At 36.7% G+C, this 19,440-nt stretch overlaps 1 protein-coding gene across 1 annotated transcript in view; it reads right to left on the bottom strand.

Moving 5' to 3' along the window:
* Positions 1-19,440, bottom strand: part of LOC126915883 (uncharacterized) — a 244,432-nt gene that overhangs the window by 3,582 nt on the left and 221,410 nt on the right. The window contains exons 7-8 of the mRNA XM_050721009.1: positions 738-927; positions 213-332 (exon numbers count right to left, since the gene is read on the bottom strand). Coding sequence (XP_050576966.1) covers positions 213-332; positions 738-927 — 310 coding nt within the window. The remainder of the gene's footprint in view (positions 1-212; positions 333-737; positions 928-19,440) is intronic.

The raw sequence follows: 19,440 nt of genomic DNA, 5'->3' as shown, positions 1-19,440 counted from the left end.
ACTACACAGACTTCAACATTTTTTAATATTATTGTAAAGTATACAAAGTATACTGAGATAAAGAAGATAGTAATAATATCTATTCTTTTTATTACAAGAAATTTACTTTCTCGTTTATCAAGGAAACTACTTGTTGGAAGAAACGAAACTTTTCCTGAAAAAATAAAATACCGACTGTGATACATCAACCTGATGTAACCTATATAACTTACTTTAACGATAAAGAGTAATCTTGTTTGGTGGATTCGCTGTTCCTCACCAAGTAACTTCCTTCTCTAAGAAGTCGTAGGACAGCTTCTGCCTCAATTCTCGTAATGGATCCATGGTACCATCTGTGAAAAGGAAGAAAAGAAATTTATATTAAACTATGAGAAACCAGAGATATGATGTTTAGGGTCCAGGAACTTGTATGAAATACATATATACAAGACACTAAAAGACAACTATATTTCTGCAGTAAATTATTTTTGCAGTATATTTCAACTAAATTTTTAGCATCTTTTCATCAAATTTTCACCGATTTATTTCACATATACTCTCTCAGATCTGCAATAAAATATTCATCTCGTTACCTCGTAAAAATACTTTTAACATACAAACTCTGCGTAAATTATCACTCTGCGATAAAATTCCTCAAGAAGCACCTATGTTGTGAATGTTCATGAAAATAATATGCAGACACGGTGGCGACATAGCAGCGTACGTACGAGCCAAGAAATTCAAAATCAAGGACGTACCCTTGTCTCTCCAAAGGAAGATCCACATCAACCAGATCGGCGGATCCGCGGGCGGTGTTAATATCCAATGGCAATCCAAGGCTCAGACCGCCAGGTTTTCTCGGTGCAGGCTGACCAGCGTTTCCACCGCTGCTCGTCCCACTCCCACCATCCAGATTCAGTGTCATCTTCGGACGCGCCATACCGCCGCCTGAAATGAGTCACGCGACAGTTAGACGCCGTGAGATTCCCCGGGGTAAACATCGATTATATACGTATACGAGGCGGTAGATGACACGAGGAAACCTCCCTGTTCGCAGATTTTATGGCATCCCTTCCCGTAATTGGAACAAATCGAACTCAGGTTCCGTTAAAATTCACGGTGACAGCAATCGAACTCCCTAGTCGATGTACAATGTCTATGTGTATACGTTTACATTCGAGGTATGACGATCATGAGAATGAAAGATCATGGAAATTGAAGGAAGGCTTTGTGCAAACACGTTTATATTTGGACGTTGACGGGGAGGAGACAGTTTGACGGTGGATGACGTGCACCGGTTTTTCTGTAGTTTATGACGTTCGAGCTAGATCGTGATATTTGAGATACTTGGTCGTGTTTAAGGTCCTACGTTATTTAATTTTTGGGTTTACCTTTGACCTCGTGGATGATACAATTTGGATGATATAAAATATGATATTTCACTGCAAGTTATATAGTGGTATATCTACATATGTTTGATAAATTGTTTGAATTTAATTTTTCAATTTTCTTTAAACTGATAGATTTGAGATACTCGATGATGTTCAAGGCCCTATGTTATTTCATTTTTAGGTTCGTTCGTGGCTAAAAGATGTAATATTTCACTATGAATTTCTGATATGATGTTTGATCAATGGTCTGGAGTTTTGATTCGTAAACATTAATATTCAAGGTTGTATCACGATTTTCCCGTATAATAACGTTGAATATTTTAATACACGATATTTATGAAATATAATGATATAGGAAGCTGACAAAGAGCATCGAAAATAGTACAAAATATAAGAAGAATTTAGTTTATAAAAACGAGTGAATTAATAGAGTGTCAAGAAATCTTCAAAACGAACATTATTAATTAAGTTTCATTGCTGAATGGACGCTCGATCAACTTCTCGAGAGGATGTAGTCGTGTCATCAATAACCGTGCTCTCGCAGCAAAGAGTCGATAATTTCTGACGAGAAATACTTCCTTCGTGTAGTGGAACAATCGACCGTGACTTTGGATGTTGCTTTGTCAAGGTATGATAATGGAACGTCTCTTACTCTTGGATGAGCAGAATCTCCTCTCTTTTAGCACAAACAATTGATCGAAATTCCTTCCTGCAATTTTTCTCTGTTCTCTCCTCTTCTAAGGAAGATCTCCATTGACTTGTTGGAAAGTTTTCACCCGACTATCACTTAAGATTTCCGTGCAAATTACGGGCCTTGTTTCCTGGTAAACAATGTGGCCTCAGATATAGAAGACAAGCTACTTCTATTTTCCTCGTTGTAAACGCATGGCGCAGACACGATTCAAGTCGTGAGGTATTACGCTTATTAAAGGTTCCACGACCTTCGACCAAGCTTGAAATTAGCCGGGAAGAGAAATTGCTATTCCTTTGGGGCAGGATGAGTATACGAATAAACAGACGCTTATCGAGTGATATCAAAGTGTGGTTCTTGGGTTAGCTTTAAATTAGTTTAATTATGTTTGACTTGTCAAATAGAGGAGAAGCATTTCGTACCATTCAAAGATAATGATTTAAGAAATTATTCCCTTTGAAACGTTTTAAGCATAAGAGAATTACTTAAATAATAAATTTAATTTAGATTGGTTAAAGGAAGGGGTAAATAGATTTATTATGTCGTCCGAAAAGTGTCTTTCTTTTACAGACACGTCTTTTACAACGACGCATTTTTATACAAACATGAAACCTAATCTAACGAACGTTGTAATCTTTATCTTAATAGAACAAAATGGATCATACGTAATTCGATAAAATAATATAAACCGAAAAGTATTGTGCATCCATTATTTCCTTATAAAACGAAAGAAGCTTTTCCGACGACCTAATAAAATATACGCGTAGATAAATAAACAATAAATATAAGAAATCATTTGATGCGATAATCGTAAAATAATAAACATTTCTAAAAACTACTAGAAATATTTTATACCTTCGAAACATCGACAAAAACCCATGAGACTTTTAACAACCCCAAATCCATGGCAATTATCATAAATTACTCTTAATAAAAGCAACCCCCCTACGATATTGATCAGAACGAGGAATCGTAGTAGCCTCCATAGCGACGAAAAAACATGGCTCCCCGCTCATCAAGAATTTATAAATTTCGCTAAGTAAATTCTTCCGGGGTCTGCCATCGAGCGTAAGCGTCAATGTTATTACAGGCTCGTGAAAGTTCGGAGATGATAATCGATGGGAGGGTCGGCGCTGTTCAAGAAAGTGGCTGCGCGGCCGCGAGGTAATTTCATTTGTTGGGTACAATCTCTTAGTGGTCGACTTTTCGAAGGTTGCATGATTCAGGTACGACAGGATTGCTGTGACAGGTGTAGCACCAGGTTAGCCCAGCCCGAGGCTAACGCGTCTCGACCGTTTCGAACGACCGCTTTATACATTATGGATGAGCTCGTACTTTGGAATTTAAGACCATTGAATTCTGTCAGACATTACGCGATAAAGCTTTTAGGTGTCAGTTTCTTGATTCTTTTGATAGCGATTTTTTACATTGTCTGTTAGCGTTTTTCTAACGTCACAATGAGCTATATAACGTTTGTCACTCTGCTGACGTAATAGCGTGATATATACGTGTAACACCTGTTGTATAATGAGAAAACTTTATATGGTAATAATGAGAGCGAATTATGTTAATGGCGAGGTTCAAAGTTGTTAGTCAATTACGTAATACTGGAACTCGCGTTTATGTAAGTTTGTTGCATTTCATATCGAGAAATAGTCCAGTAATAGATTGCTATGAAGTAGATTGTAGAGACACAGGTTCTAACTTAGAGCGATGCTTCTTAAATTCGATTAATCGTTTGAATAATTAACAATTAAATAGTTTACTAAAATCGAATGACCGATTTATTGCGGTTGTTTGGAAAGCTTCAAATTGGCACGAGTCATTAATTTCAGCTACATCTCGAATAATAGATGGAACATCAAAAATAGAATTATAAAAGTCACGACATAGAATAAGAAATAAAATACTTTTAAGAATTTAAAAAATGCGACGTAATTTATTAAAGATTGTAAAAAGATTTCACATCTTCAAAGAACCGTTTCTACGTATCCGATTGACAGGTACGAAATTCGAAAGCTATAGAACTTGGTACGACTGAATTATTCATTCAACATAAATCGCTTTCGTACACGCAACATCGAAGGAAACTCTCGAAAGGCCGAATCCACGCGCTCTTCCTAGTCATCTGACACGGCGTGCGTTTCAAGCATAGTTAAACATTAACGAACAGAAAGCAGCCGTCTACTACTCTCCGAGATTGGCCGTATCTGTATTATTAAATTTAATCCGGTTGTTCGGACAACTCGATTTATTTACCCGAATTCCTCGTTTTCCACCCTTTTCCGCTATCCAATCTAAAGCAGTTTCATTTTCTTTATTAGAACCTGACACACATGTTCTAGACACTATTCTTTTGTATATGCGTATCAATAATGTAGCAATCATTTAACAGTCACTTTGCTGGCTTTGAAGATATTTTCATTACTCGATTTTAATAACAATTTTCTTATAAATAGTACTTTATAATTTTTCAGGTAGGAAATTCTTTTTGAAATTGACAAATGAAGAATAATTGATCAATTATAGAATTTGCAGAAAATTTACATAATATTCACTACTCTCTGTGTAAAACACAAAACCAGTAACTCGTATCATACTCGTAAATTTCAAACGAAGGCATAACAAGACGAAACAAACGCTATAATTGCAGATGGCCCATTTCCAACAATCCACCGCATCCGAATTTATCCGCAGTCCAGTGACATTTAACGATTCAACCAAAGGAACGAACGCTACCAAAATTCTACTTTCAACACGAACTCGTGTTCTCTCAAGATCGATCGCCATTCTTTTATCGCTATTCCATTTATCTATGCCTACTAGAGGACAACAGATAATTCATATAATAGTATAATATTTTACCTGTGATTCTCCCTTCAAATTATAGAATTTGAGTGAAGTAAATTCAATCGGTAATTTATTTAATCGTGCATTAAATAAAGTGTGGATGGTGCGATTATACGGGTTGGTGTATATAGTGACGAGATGAGTTGATACTTGGTGTAGTCAAATATATTTAAAACTATTTGTAATATAGAGTTCGTCGTCATTTGCTAAGTGTTGCTCGTTATGCGCATACACGGTAATGAGTACGTTCGCTCGATGATAATTTAAGATTGCTCGATACTTACTCGCTATAAGAACGCTCGGTAAAGATTCACTGATAACTGATTCGTGATTGACTATTGATTAACTTATAGATAACTGACTCCTCCAAAAACTGACTATAAGAATGCTCGATACTGACTAACTGATTGTCTTAACGATCGCATTTGTTTATTTCCACTGGTCGGGGAAATACCGGAAAGTTTAAATCCAGCTTCGGTTGACGATTGCTTGTAGCGGTGATATTGTTTTGCCCGGAGTTGATTTATCGTTATGTTTTGTACGTCAAGACAGTGTCAATGCCCCGAGGCAAAACAACAACATGAATCGTCCTCTGATTCATGTGCTGTTACAAAAGTTTCGTATGAATTCTTATTTCTATTGTCTGCAAACGATGAAAACGTAAAAATGCACAGCATTGCTGGCAGAATAGCAACAGATAGTAGTTATGGTAGATAACAGCTAGGTACATTAAAGCAATAAGATTACAATGCGATGCAAGGAAATACAATTTAAAAATACAACTCAATAATCAAGATTCAAAAACTTCCTACTCAGACTTACTACTTTATAATATTTTTCAATAATTTCGGTTAAACTACAACTTTGAAACATATTTTTAATGCTTGAAATTGAATCATTTGCTATAAACGAGCGCCTGAAATCTTAAATTCCATAATTTTATTTTAATAAATAAAGACGGGACAAATAGTTCGCTCGCGTGTACGCTTTCGTGCGCATTTTCCTCAGGAAATTCTCCTCTTGACACCTGTACACTTATTTTCTCGTTTCCTCCGCAGACTGTTTTAATATCCGTCTCAGACAGAGATACGTCTCAATCAATTTCTTCGCGATGCTTCTCCATCCAGGCAAGCCCCGTCCCTTGGGAAATGCGAAGAGAGTCGCGAGTACGTTTCGCGAGAGCTAAGAAGACGCCCTCGGTATGCGAATAACTGTCTCTGCGTTATTTGTATACGCGGATGTGGCGCGAGCTGACGATATGGAACAAGCGACTTTGGAAACTTGTTATCGCGGGGATGAAGTTGTTGAGTTTCACGCGGGAACGGCAGATACCGGTAACTTTTTCCATGAACACTTCCTGGGTATTTCCATCTCTGGGTATGAGGAACCGTGGGGAACTACTTTGTTTTAATAACCAAGAATGGTACTGTATAACAAGTAGAAAGATATATAGGATGTTTTTGGAATAATTTTATAACTTGTATTTTTGTAGTTTGTTGCTTCAACAAATTATAATACATTATTTGCTTACGTCACGATCTCAAAGAAGTAAATATATAAGGTACCATTTTATCCTATACCATAACTAATATTCTACTGTTAAATCATATCTTACTATCAATTCATCTTCTATAAAACATAAATAAACTTATTTTAACAAACATTTCTGAATCTGTTCTAATTATCCTTAAAACTGATAAAACTTAACCTATGATCTTATCAGAGACGCTAATAAACTATTATAGCAATTGATACAACTGCAAAGGATCAATTATAAAAAGAAGATAACTCCAATTATAAAACACTTAGAATCATTCTTTTCATATTCCACTTCACTTCACGGAACAGTCTATCAATAAAATGTCTAAAATAAAGAAACCAGAATATTCTTGTTGTATCGTCTGGAAGTATCAAGAGTTTCCTACAACGAAGACATCGTCTGGGAGAGTTGTACTAAAAAAGGAAGAGACCATCAGTGGTAGAAACTTAGGGAAAGTCAGACGTTGAAGTCTCGAGGGAAATTCCTCGTCACGGAGGAATCACCGGAAATCTCGCCGTGTCCTATTCGGATGGTATATATCACCAGCGGCCGGAAGTGGAGGAAACTTTTAATTCCCCGTGAAAATCAGGACGTAGGGCTAACGTGTCACGCGGAAAATCGAAGCTTCTCATCGTGGCGACTGTGAACAATCAAATATACTCACATGGACGATTCGTATTTATTGTGGCAACAAGAAGATAAGGGTGGAATTCTTCGTGTAGATTTACGAGGACGAAGAATTTGCCACGGCGGTGCGTCACACGACTGCCTGGAAGGATCGCCGGCGATTCCACCAAGTCTCGGTGCGCCATTAAAACAGAAGTGTGTCTGAATGTCGTCGCGCGACGTGGGAAAAAGGGGTAGGTCTTTTGCCGTAGAAGTGAGAAATTGTTACAATTTCATCAGCCACGATGGAACGGAAAGATGCTTTTACTGCAGGAAGTGGAAGAAGATGTAAATGGTGCGTTAAAACTTTGTTGCGTTTATATTGTTTGGATTATGGACTTTAAGTATTACGTGTAAACTATATTGGAATATTAGTGAATTATTTTTCTTTTTTATAATTCGAGTGTTATTTGTGTAACGTTACTTGAGGACTGTAATTTTATGGTGAATATGTGAATATTTTTTCCAGCACAATGCAGCACCATAGAATGTACCGAAACCATTACGATAACTATTATGATAATATTAGAATTTTGCTCGAAAGAATTATTATACACATCTATTATTACGTGAAAGATGATTAATGAAACTTTGCATTTCAAGTTTTCTGGGAATATTCTAGGAAATAATTTAACACTGATATTGGATCGTTCGACTAAAATGGTATTTTTACCTTAGTGTCATGTAAACGTCAAATAAAAAGATATTCGCTCATCAAACGGAAGAGAAGAACGGAAAGTTTCGCGAAGTCGTGCTTCGTGAAAATATTTCATGAGTCAGTCGCGCTCTAGAAAAGTCTCCCCCAATGGAAGAAATCGAAGATTCAAGCAGATGTTGGAAAGCTTCACGCAAGACTTGTGATCGAAAATTGCGCTTCACGGTACGGTGAGAATGTTCACCCTAAAAGCAGAGACACGAGAAACTTGTTACATCGTTAAATGGAAGAAATTTGTTTTCCTCTTCTCTCTTCGAAAATCACTTTAAATCTGTTATTTAAATAATCATGAAATTTTTATGCAATTGTAGTATAAAGACTAATTCCGCATTTGGTTTAATATTAAACAGATAATAAAATAAATATTTAACCTAAGAGTTTCGTTATATTTCTTCGGTTATAGGTAGTATATGTTGCTTTAACTACTATTCGATTTTATAAAGTCCCATGGCAATGCTTGAGAGTACGTATACCAACAGCCATGTACCCTGGGGTAAGTCCTCTGCTAACAGAATGCACGATACTATTATTTGCTTCAGTCATTAAGCGGTTCTTAGATGCTTCAACTTCGTATAAAGGAGTAGCATAGCATTCACGTTTCATGGTTAGAAAATTCTCGTCGATGAAATTTTCGAAATATCATTCATTCATTTATAGCAATAAAATTCCGTTTGTAAATGTATCATGCTATTACATGAACATCCTCAACTAGTGAAATATATCAAATTGGAAAAGAAATTTAATAAAAAGATCAACGAGGATTCTCAATTAAAAATAAGGTTGAAAAACACACAAAATTGTTACCAAGAAGTTCGATATATGATGGATTGCAACGTCCAAAAAGTGTTACAGAGAATAAAAGAGCTATGAACCAAGCAGTGACCACAGAAATGGATATTGTGACAGAAGTTCAGGAAGCAAGAACCCCGAAACATCGTTCGGTTGCCAAATGCGAATCGCTGCGATCCAAGTTTGAAAGAAATTCTCTAAAAAAACAAAACGAAAAAACTTACACAGTTATTTATCATCCTACAGTACCATCAATCTTTTTATTTTTCAATCTCGCTCTGAAATTCATACAATCGCAATTTTACTGTCACTTTGATCAATAATCTCCGTACATATCCCTGGAAACATGACGAGTCACTGTGAGATCGCAAGTTCGGCCACGTTTCGCGGCTCTTAAGATTCGGAATCTTTTCAACGGTACGCCGGCTTCTCCCCTAACGATAGGAAAGCTCGCGATGTGTCGAAACGTCCGAACAACAGATGCGGGATACCAACGCGGGGATAGACCTTAAGATCTTCGCCAACAGATGTTGCAGTTACACAACCCCTCCTTCTACGATCTCCCCAGCCAAGCTAGCTGCCCTTATCGATGCGGTAACAAACACTTCGAACCTGCTTCGAATGCTTGATACGGCTCGATCCTCATGAAATATGAACTACCGTACGCACATACGACGTTCTCGTCGATGTATCGTGCAATTTGCTCGAGGATCACCGGTTCACTCGTGTTGTAACGCGTATCGATACGCACGATCAACGTCAATTACTTGGTAAATAGTAATTTATTACTTCCATTTCTGTGGACGCGTAGGTCTATTAGGATTAGGTCTAGATACGTTACTATGATAGTCATAGTTTCCAAAATTTCAATTTTGAATTATAGTGAATATAGTTCTAAGATTAATTTACTATTTTAAGTAGTTCGTTATTTTCAATTTTTTGGAATATAAAATATGAAATTTTACGTATACATATTTAAGAAAACAGCAGAATTTTCTAACTTCTTAGTGAATTAACTTTTCAAGCCAAAATACTAGAGAATAAACTGAACGTTTATTAACTTCGTTCAGCTCTATTGTTGCATTCTCTTTCTTTACTCTACCATTTCAATTTTATCTCCTACTTTTCACAAAGTACCTAAACATTCCACCGCTAAGCGTCGATTTGGGTCAAAAGTTCGCTGATAAACCCAACCGTTTCACCACTCGCTATCCGCCTCGCCTTTTCGTTCTCCCAACCTGTTAACATTTCCATCTCGACTTGTTCAAAAATCTGTCTTTTGATTCTGTTAGAAATCTGATGCTCTCAAAGCTGGATCACCTCCTGGTTCTCGCAGCGTGTCATAACTATTTATAATGAAGCTGCAGGTCGCAGGAGGCTGTATAGACATAGCTCTAAATTAATGGCGTATCTTCGCGATGTAGTTTCTCGCTAAACTCAAAAAACACCCGTACGAATTAATTGCACGAGCAAGGTACCAACGACGAACTGTGATTAAAAAAGAAAAAAAAATGAAAGAAATAATACAGAAGAAAATGAACGAGAGGGAGGAAAATGACACGTAAGGCCGATTATCCACCACGCGTTCACAAAATTTTTGCTCCTACAGATAATATACAAAATATTTATTCAAACACATGGAAGCTTTTAAATAAATAAAAAAAGAAAAAATGTGACTTGAATCGACAAATGATTTTCGAGATACAAAGTTTTCAGAAAGTATAGAATAAAATAAGAAAGAATATTAACAATAAATTATAGCATGCACTTATAATTACCCAGTAAGTATATTGAAGCATATTAAATTTCCTACCATTTAGCAGTAGTTTCACAAAAATTGGTACTACAAGAATGAAATATATAGAATCCAGTAAAATGTTGTTTCGTTGTAAAGTAAAGGTACGTACAGCCTTGTATGTACTATTTTCTATAGATCAATCAATCAACCAATATTCACTAACACATTGCAAACATTGATTTCACAAAGATACTCGGCAAATATTCCAACGAAACTATTCACAACCAGTGACAAATTTTTAAATGATTATTCCGTTCCGATATTTGGCTTGGAGGTTTGGTAAAAATGCAAATGTAAAAGGGCGGTGGTAAAAGGAAAACTAAGTTAGAGGCAGACAAATTAACGCGGAAAAAGCATTAACTGAGCCGAATGTAAGGATCTATGCCACTTAGAGATTTCGTCGACCGTGACAATTAGCGAGCAATGTTAAACCGCTGGTTAAAATCCAGTCGTCGTCGAACGTCTAGGAATTAGAGCCCTAGGCGGACATTCGTGCTGTGTTGGCCTGTTACCAAACGTTTTCACGACAGTCGAATATACGTACGAGCATGAAAGTACGGCGTGCAATTGGCGTCGAGCGAGGTAAACTGTACGTGACTGGTTTCCCTGACCAGACAGACGAAAATTGTATTTTTCTGCCAGTGGGAATATGTCACCGGGAACGGAATGTAGTTAGAGAGATCCGGTGAAATTTGGTTCGACGAATTTCATTCGAGCCCGCGACACCGTTACTTGGTAAACTCTCCCCGCGCGGAAATATCGCCGACTCAACGCGTTTTTCGTTGTTTCGTCGCAATTTAACGCCGCTGTCATTCCAACTGCTCGAATCACCCCGGAATAAAATTGCCGTACCGTAAACAATTGTAAACGGTTGACAATGGGGTGTGACATGTTTGCATGCGGATGAAATAACGAAAATTCCTGGCAACGGGATGGTCGCTGTGATTTTCAAGCCGAGTTCGTAAACATGCGATGATTCAACGCGATCGAGATAAAGTTAATCCGAATGTTTATTGAAAAATCCATTGGCATATTCAAATACGATTAAATCTCAACAACTAAAGATATTTTGAAACGATATGTCAATTGTTTTTATTTCTTATTTATTTATTTGGTGTAGACTGTTTAGGATCATTATTATTATATTATTATTTGAAATTTCTTCAAATTCTAATTGGAACTTAAGCGTTTTTAAGGAAGCGAAGTCATATTCTGTGATTTCCATATCGCATAATCATTTGTATTAATTATTTATCAAGCAGTCGACATTGCGAAATCGTTCGAGACATTTTGGACGACTACCAAAATGTAACTGTTTGATAAGGGAATTGCCAGAAAACATCAGTAAACTACGCGAACCGAATTTCATTGGACGTAAAATGCATTTCTTCGATAAAATCGTAAAATAGCAATAGATATTTGAGCACAATCGTTACCATGCGTTTCATTGCCTAGAAAACTATATGCGCCAGTTTCATTTACATATAGAATCATATTTAAAATATCGGTTCTCTTCGTTCCTTGCCAAAACTTGAAACACTGATACAGTTCAAAAAAATATTGGAAAGGTAAATTCGACAGTGAATAAATCAGTGGAAAAAAACTGGATCGTTAAGAAAAAACCAAACGAAAACAACGACACGGTATTCCAAAAACTACGTTCGTTTCAATAAAAATCGATATGTTTGTTTTTAATGCGCCGTTGGCGTTCGTGCCAAATGAATTTCAGGTTCTGATATCTTTTTTATCTTAAGTTGTTAGAAAAAAATTATTTGAAGAACAAATTTTTCAGAAAAGTTATTTGATAACAGATGTAATTACATTGTCTTCGTAATGACCTTGTGAACGTGCATGTGACGATCAGTTACACGAAATAAAAACAAAAAGTAAAACAAATGTTTCATCTACGTCATTTGGACAACAAAGCGATTGTCTTTACACAGAATCGATTTGAAAACGGATACAGGAGGACCATGTTTCGTGGAAAATGTAAAAAAGTTGCTTTCAATCCTGGTTTCCGTGGACCTGGAAGTCGATCCCTTTGAAAGTCTTTCAAATTAGATCCGTGTTTGTTCTCAAACTAGAACGCGTGGAAAAATAGAACATAAAGAAACAGTGTCCGCGCGAGAAAGTGTAATTACTTTGCTCGCCTGCATATACCGCATAAAGCCACATGATGTGACGTTAATTACGAATTTAATATCAGAAAGCGAAATGACAAGAGAAATTATTACGGACATTGTGGTTTTACAAATAGACGAATGACAAGGAAAAAAATTGAAAGAAAGAGAACACAAATTTAAAACGCAAGAAAGAAAAGGAAAAGAAATTGAAGCTCGAATGAGTAAAATGAGTACTAAGTTAATACTAAACGAAATCTTGCAAGTACACATTGTTAATATCTTCATTTCAACCTCTTACGATTCTCAAATGTTTACATTTCAATCTCGCTGCTGTCTCTAGAACCAAAAAGACTCGAACATCTTTTCCAAAATATTTAAACTTGAATTTGAAATGAGAAATCATGCATACTAATAAAATTCTTTTTTTCTCAAACCTGAAAGCGTTTTTTAACGCCAGAAAAATACCATCGAAAAGAAAGAACGCAACACGGTTAGTTTCGTTATCACAACTAAAATCTGAATTGACAATGATACAACGTATGGATCGTTTTACAGAGAAACAAACAACGAAAGGTGTATCAGTGCTACAGTGCTTCTAGTGGAAATAGAAAGGAAATCGATAGCTCCCTTACCTAGCGATTCTTGGGGGTGAATGTCACGCAGACACAAAAGAAACGGGGTTGAGAAGCGGGAGTAATTCAAATACGAGTAGCAAAAGTCTTCTTCCCCTTTACTTTAGCTGCTGAATTTTTTCTCGTGTACCTAGCCAAGCGAAAGAAGGGAGATACCGACTACCGTGCTTTTTTCTCTTTCATCTCCACCATCTTATTCCCTTTTCGCCCTATTAACGACCACCGCCGTTGTAGCTATCCGTTAAATGGTCCAGACGCGAGGATAGATCGACCTTCGCAGAGATTGCGAATATCAATTTTCTCGGCTCATCGATGCTGCAGTCATGAATTGCACAGTTCCACCTACATCGAGATTTACAATGTCGTAACAGTTATCTACGATCGTAATACTTGCAGAATAACGCGATACCGTAATATAAACTTCACTCTTTCGTACGGAGACGTATTTATAGATTCGATTAACGTCTAGAAGGATGGAAAATGATCTTATCTTGATAGTAATGTTATAGGAAATTTTTAGTGCATGGTGCGGAAAAGACGTTCAATTACAATACAAGTGATTAAGATGAGAAATAAATTGTATGAGAGAACATAGACCTCTTTAATAGATTAAACTTTGTTAATCAATTCTTTGGTGGACAAGAGGACTAGTTACTTAAATATCAAGGAAAAGAAACTGTGACCAAAAGTTTGTTCCTCTTTTTCTAAAGATGCACGAAAAATTATTCTATTGAGCGATAGTTGAATATCTATACTACGTAACATGATAAATTTATAATTACAGTTCTTCAAAAATTCCCGCACTTCTGCAAAAGTATTGGATAAGGCATATCAAAATGTTATCATACCATTCATTAATAAGAGATTTGAGGGTCTGATTAAAGATGAAGTTATAAATACGGCCCCTACAATGACGATTTAATAACATCGCGGGATAACTGAAAGATTTATCTTCACCTTTAAATTTCAATTAAGAAAGATAAAAAATGATATTCAATTTTAAAAAATGTTTAATAATGCAGACGTTTATTTTATAAAAGTTTCATAAATCAAGCGAGGTATGATGAAATTATATCGGATAAGAAAAATGAGCGCAAGCAAGAAAATATCCCTTTCGACAACTTGGCATCCTAATTATTTCGCCCGCTGCATAATTCGGATGCTCCATCTATTCAGTTATGCGAAACGGTTGAATTCACGAGGATGTAAGGCTAGATTCCAGATACGGAAACAGATATTAAGTTACGTAAGCTAGCGAGTTTTCCGTTTAATTCAGACCTCGTTTCGACGTTCAAGAGCTGAACTTGACTTTCCGCTTCTTCGACATAATGAGACGCTGTGAGCTATGTATATAAAGCATACTATCTTTCTATACACTCTATTAGAGGAATCGGTACGTCACTTAATAAATTTAAGTTCCTAATTTGAGAATTCGCTAAGCCCAATGAACATTAGTTTCCTAATTCGTAAGTTCATGAAACCCAAATTATGACATATCATTTCACTTTAATCTATACGTTTGCAAAATGACAACAAATTTTCTAAGAATTGGTATTAAAGTAAAACAATACAGTAAACTTTAATATATTTTAATTTGTCTTTCACCTATAATAATTATCAAGTATCGAACGTAAATTAAACAAAGAATGTTTCCGTGTTTATTACACAAACGAAGCAGCAGAGAAATAAAATAAAGACAATGGAATTATAATTAAGGGAGCAAAATGAAATATTGATTCAACTTCAGGAATGTATTACAAATTAACTATTCATCACCTTTATTTTCATATATTCAAAGTATATTTCGAATAGGAAACCTGAACTCGCTAAAACTGTCTCATAAAATCAATGCCTGACATAAGAAAGAAACCCACATAATAATTAAGTATTTACAACACATAATTATCAAATATAGCACATAATTATCAAAACTAATAGCTAGAACCGAAATTATTGAAAAAACTGTTCAAAATCCAGCATTCCAAGCACCTTTCATTACATCGCACTATCACGAATCATCCAAAGGAATCATCGAAAAGCGACTGGTTAAAACGACTGGTAGACGACGCTCGTTCATCCATTGGCAAGCTATTTTTAGCGAGTGAAAAAGTACATCTTTGACAGGAGTCGCATAACGAAAGGGTCGCCATTGACGTTTAGAAAAGTCGACGCGGGGGAAGCAGTACGCTCTCGTCGCAAGTAGGGCGTAATATTTCCGATATTTCCAATATGCTCTTGGTATCGCCCCGATGACAGCACGCCTCCGCACAACGTGAACCTACGACAATACGAAACACACGTGCCGCGCGCGTTTGCGCTTCCGTCCATGCAAAGATGAACACCGGCACGAATACAACACGTGCACAGAGGTACATGAGGACAAAGATATTGCGGTTCGTAGTTCGAGCCCCGGTCTATATTCGCGTCACTGGTCTCACGCGCATTGCGGACACGCGCTGCAACCTCGGACGTTTTGTTCGCAAGCACAATGCGGAACCGTGTTTCTTCCGGGTTAGTCGCCCGTCGCCGCGGATGAAACGCCAAAGGAGAAAGCGAAAGGGAACAAAACGACCGGTGAATCGAAAACCGTCCTTTCGGAAAATACCCGCGTTTAATACCCTCCAGGGATAAACCCTTTTCAACGGTTTAATAGACCATGCAACGATCATGTTTTTTAATTTCACTCTGCAATTAACGTTCACTGCTATCGATGCATACGTCGTTCCAATGAAATTGTGTAACAGCGAGAAACACTGCCGAAGCATTACGTCATATTTACCAGCAGTGGATCCATCAGGCAGCTTGTATCGAATTCCGTTTAGTTGGACGGGCAAGAAAATAATAAAATTACGTCTTTCCGTTTTCTGTCACGAACGACGCTGATGCATTCTTACACTTTATTTTGCATAATTGGTAATTATCGTTGCGCGCTTTATTCGCGTCAATGCTAATGCTTCTACCGTTTACTGTACGAATATATGTAGTAGGTGTGTGAATTTTGGTAAAATTTAGCGGAATATGTTCTCATCGGAATCGTACAACTACGTATTTGAAATTATATAGTAAAATGGTATTCTCTACACCAATCAAGTAATCATTAATTAAATTAATTAAATTGATCTGGTTAAACTGAGATTTGTTATGCTCATTAAAAATATACCGAATATACCTATCTAAAATATTTTTCATTTCTCAGTTTTCATGCTCGTTAAATGAAAAACGCGCTGGAACGTAGTATTTGTAGCAGAAAATACGTATAATCCTTCCCAACTGTATCGAAACGCTCACAAAACCACTCGCACGATCTCGCCTACACAAAAACCGTCTCCACGCGAGCTGTTCGTTACTGTGCATCGTTTAAAAGGTTCCGTGCTGGATCGATTTTTGGTTACTTTTCGTTCAGGCCGATTAGTTTTTTAGTTTTGCTTCTGATTGTTTTGTGTATAACTTACAATTTTTTAAATAGTACAAACGATATAATTCTCAAGAAGAAGATTCATTGTTTGAGATGTATTAGACATCAAACCATTACATTTAATTTTTAAGCAATTGCACACGCCCTACGCGGCACGAAACGTGTTAACGCGTTGTTGCCTTTCAATTACCTCATAGAAATGACGTGATAATTCCGCGATGGTTATTGGCGTCGGCGGAAGAGCGACGCCGTTGATCGAAGGCCAATTAAAGCGACGCTGCGCTGTTAAAGCGAATCTAACATATCGGCAACAGTAAAAAACAAGGAAGATAAAATTGGAATCACATTCCCCGATATTAATTTTTCTCTCGTCACTGTGATCCCGTTCGTTAATTCTTTAAGAAATTGCTATTTCTTGCGCGATCGACGATTCATCGAAAAGAGATTAATAAAATCAGTAGAGAAATAGAAGGATGAAAAACAAATACACCGATCGATCATCCGTGCTTAAAGTTGCTCTGCCGGGCACGATAAGTAATTGTCGGCACTCCGAAAAAAGCGCGGAGATTTTCGGGAATCTGTTCTCGATCGCATGCGAAAACACTTCCCCTTTCCCTCTTCAAAATGTAATTTACGGCTACGAGCCGACCGACATCCATCAAACCGAGGAAAAAATAGCTTCTCGATCCCGACGCAGCTGACTCCGATCATAAAAATCGAGAATTCGAGGATCGGTGTACAACCGAGCCACAATATCCTCGGACGTGGCAATACATAAAATGATTGAATAAATTTAGTCACGGTTGGGGGTTGTTGTTGATGTTACGAAATGTTACAGTTATGTGTTTTTGATGCTAAAGATGATAAAGATAGGTTTCACAAAAATGTCAAATTTTATTAACGTTCGTAGAAGCCTATGTTTGTTCATGTCTCTGAAAATTTATATTTCCCTGAAGCTTATAAAAGTTTTGTTTAAGTTTAAGTTCTACTCTGACGATGCTTGTAATATAACATTTAAATATGATGTAGAACTCTTAAGATACATTTTTTAAGAAATAAGGATTCATAATTAATAGAATCTAAAAAAAGAAAAAAAAATAGATATGAGAATTTTGTTGCATACTATTTCTATCTATTCTATAATCATATTTTGGGGATATAAGTAGCTGAATTTACTGGACTAATTTTAAAATCTATTTAAACTTTAACTGACTAGATCTGCAACTTACAAAGCAACATTTTGCTTGCGTTCTTTCGGTTACTTCGCCCTACATAATCACCTAAATTTTACATTATTCTTGTCTTCTTTGCAACCCTTTCATTCCACAATAAAACTTCCAAACAAAAACCAAAATACATTAAAACGGAGGAAATTCATCATCGTCACAATTTCCCCCTTTTTTACTCTAACTATTCTCCCAACCATTAATTTTCCAGCAGTCAATACTTTCAAAAGAATCGATTTAGCGAGCTCTCGTCCATTTATGGACACTCGTTCACCGTTAAAAATAATCCTTTCACATTTTTACGTTCACCCTCGTCCCTTCGTGAATCACAGCACCCTAGGATACACCGATGCAATACTAGTATAGCGCTATTTACCACTGTGCGATCGCTACGTAGCGCAGATTTTGCCTGCAGGCAACGCGACGCCAACTCGAAGCTCTCGTGTTAGAGCTTTCGCAATTTCGAAGCTGGGAGGATAGCTGCCAGATGAAACTCCCATCAGAACGTAACTTAGGGAGCTCATGAGTACGACGTTGGTTGGAAAACAGGGGGCCGGAAGCTTAATCAGCTGACTAATTCCGAACGCCCGCTGATGTAGACCGCAAATCGCGACCAAATTCAAGTATTAAGGCCGATCGGTGATCGATGACGCATAAATCTACGATCTGGCAAATCCCTGGCTCTGCCAGTTTTTTTCCATCGGTGTCTTTATAAGAGCATTAAGGTATCGAATGATTAGGCTTCTGGGTCGCGCATGTCAGTCCTGTGATTGGTTGATAGCTTCTGTCTAGTTTCTAACGTATTACAAGTTGTTTAACATTAATTTTACTTCGAGTAAACAAAACCGTACTTTTTTAATATTTTTGAGAGACATGTAGTTCTTTTTATAATTTACACAAAAATTATTTTCATCTTCGTTGTAATTAATTCGTAAATACCTCTGTTCAAGTCAGTTTCATTTTTCTTAATTTAATATTCCTTATGCACTGCCTGATTGCTTCCGAAATATTACAACAATAAATTAATTCGGTAATTCCTTAGCTTTTAGTTATTCCGAAGCTTCTAGAATTTTTTCCTATCTAAATTTCAGCAAAAAGTTTCCTTTTTTCTCCACTATCCTTTCAAGCTTCGATATTTGTTTGTTTATTTTTTATCAAGTTTAGAAAATTCTTTATGAAATTTCTTGTTACCGAAGATGCTAATCAATGAACAAGATTCAGGTACAAATTAGTATAATAGATTCACGTACACCGTGTTATGTATGCGTCGCCTAGTGTTTCAGTAATCTATGTTTATACAGCAACGACCAGTGCATAACTGATTCGTCGTGACTAAGCAAATCGAGTTAAGCCTAGCCAGATTTACCTTTCTGTGACAAGTAGTCTGTACAATTTCACAATCTACCAAAGAGAAACTTGAGTCCTTCGCGGGAGAAACCCGGAACGTTGTATCGTTGCACGACTTTACGGATAACGCAAAGTTTTCGAGAGAAATACGCGCGAGACGACGTTAATTAAAGCTTTCGAACTTTCCTCACGCGCAGAAGAACGCTCCTTAAAGCAATGCTCTGGTTACGGGAGTAGGTTAACACGAGCGGCAAAATTCAACAAAAGGTTCAAGGATT

This window comes from Bombus affinis, chromosome 4 (assembly GCF_024516045.1).
Source record: "Bombus affinis isolate iyBomAffi1 chromosome 4, iyBomAffi1.2, whole genome shotgun sequence".
NCBI classification, from domain to species: Eukaryota; Metazoa; Arthropoda; class Insecta; order Hymenoptera; family Apidae; genus Bombus; species Bombus affinis.
The sequence above is the reverse complement of the archived record's forward strand: the minus strand, read 5'-3'. Positions and strand labels throughout refer to the sequence as shown.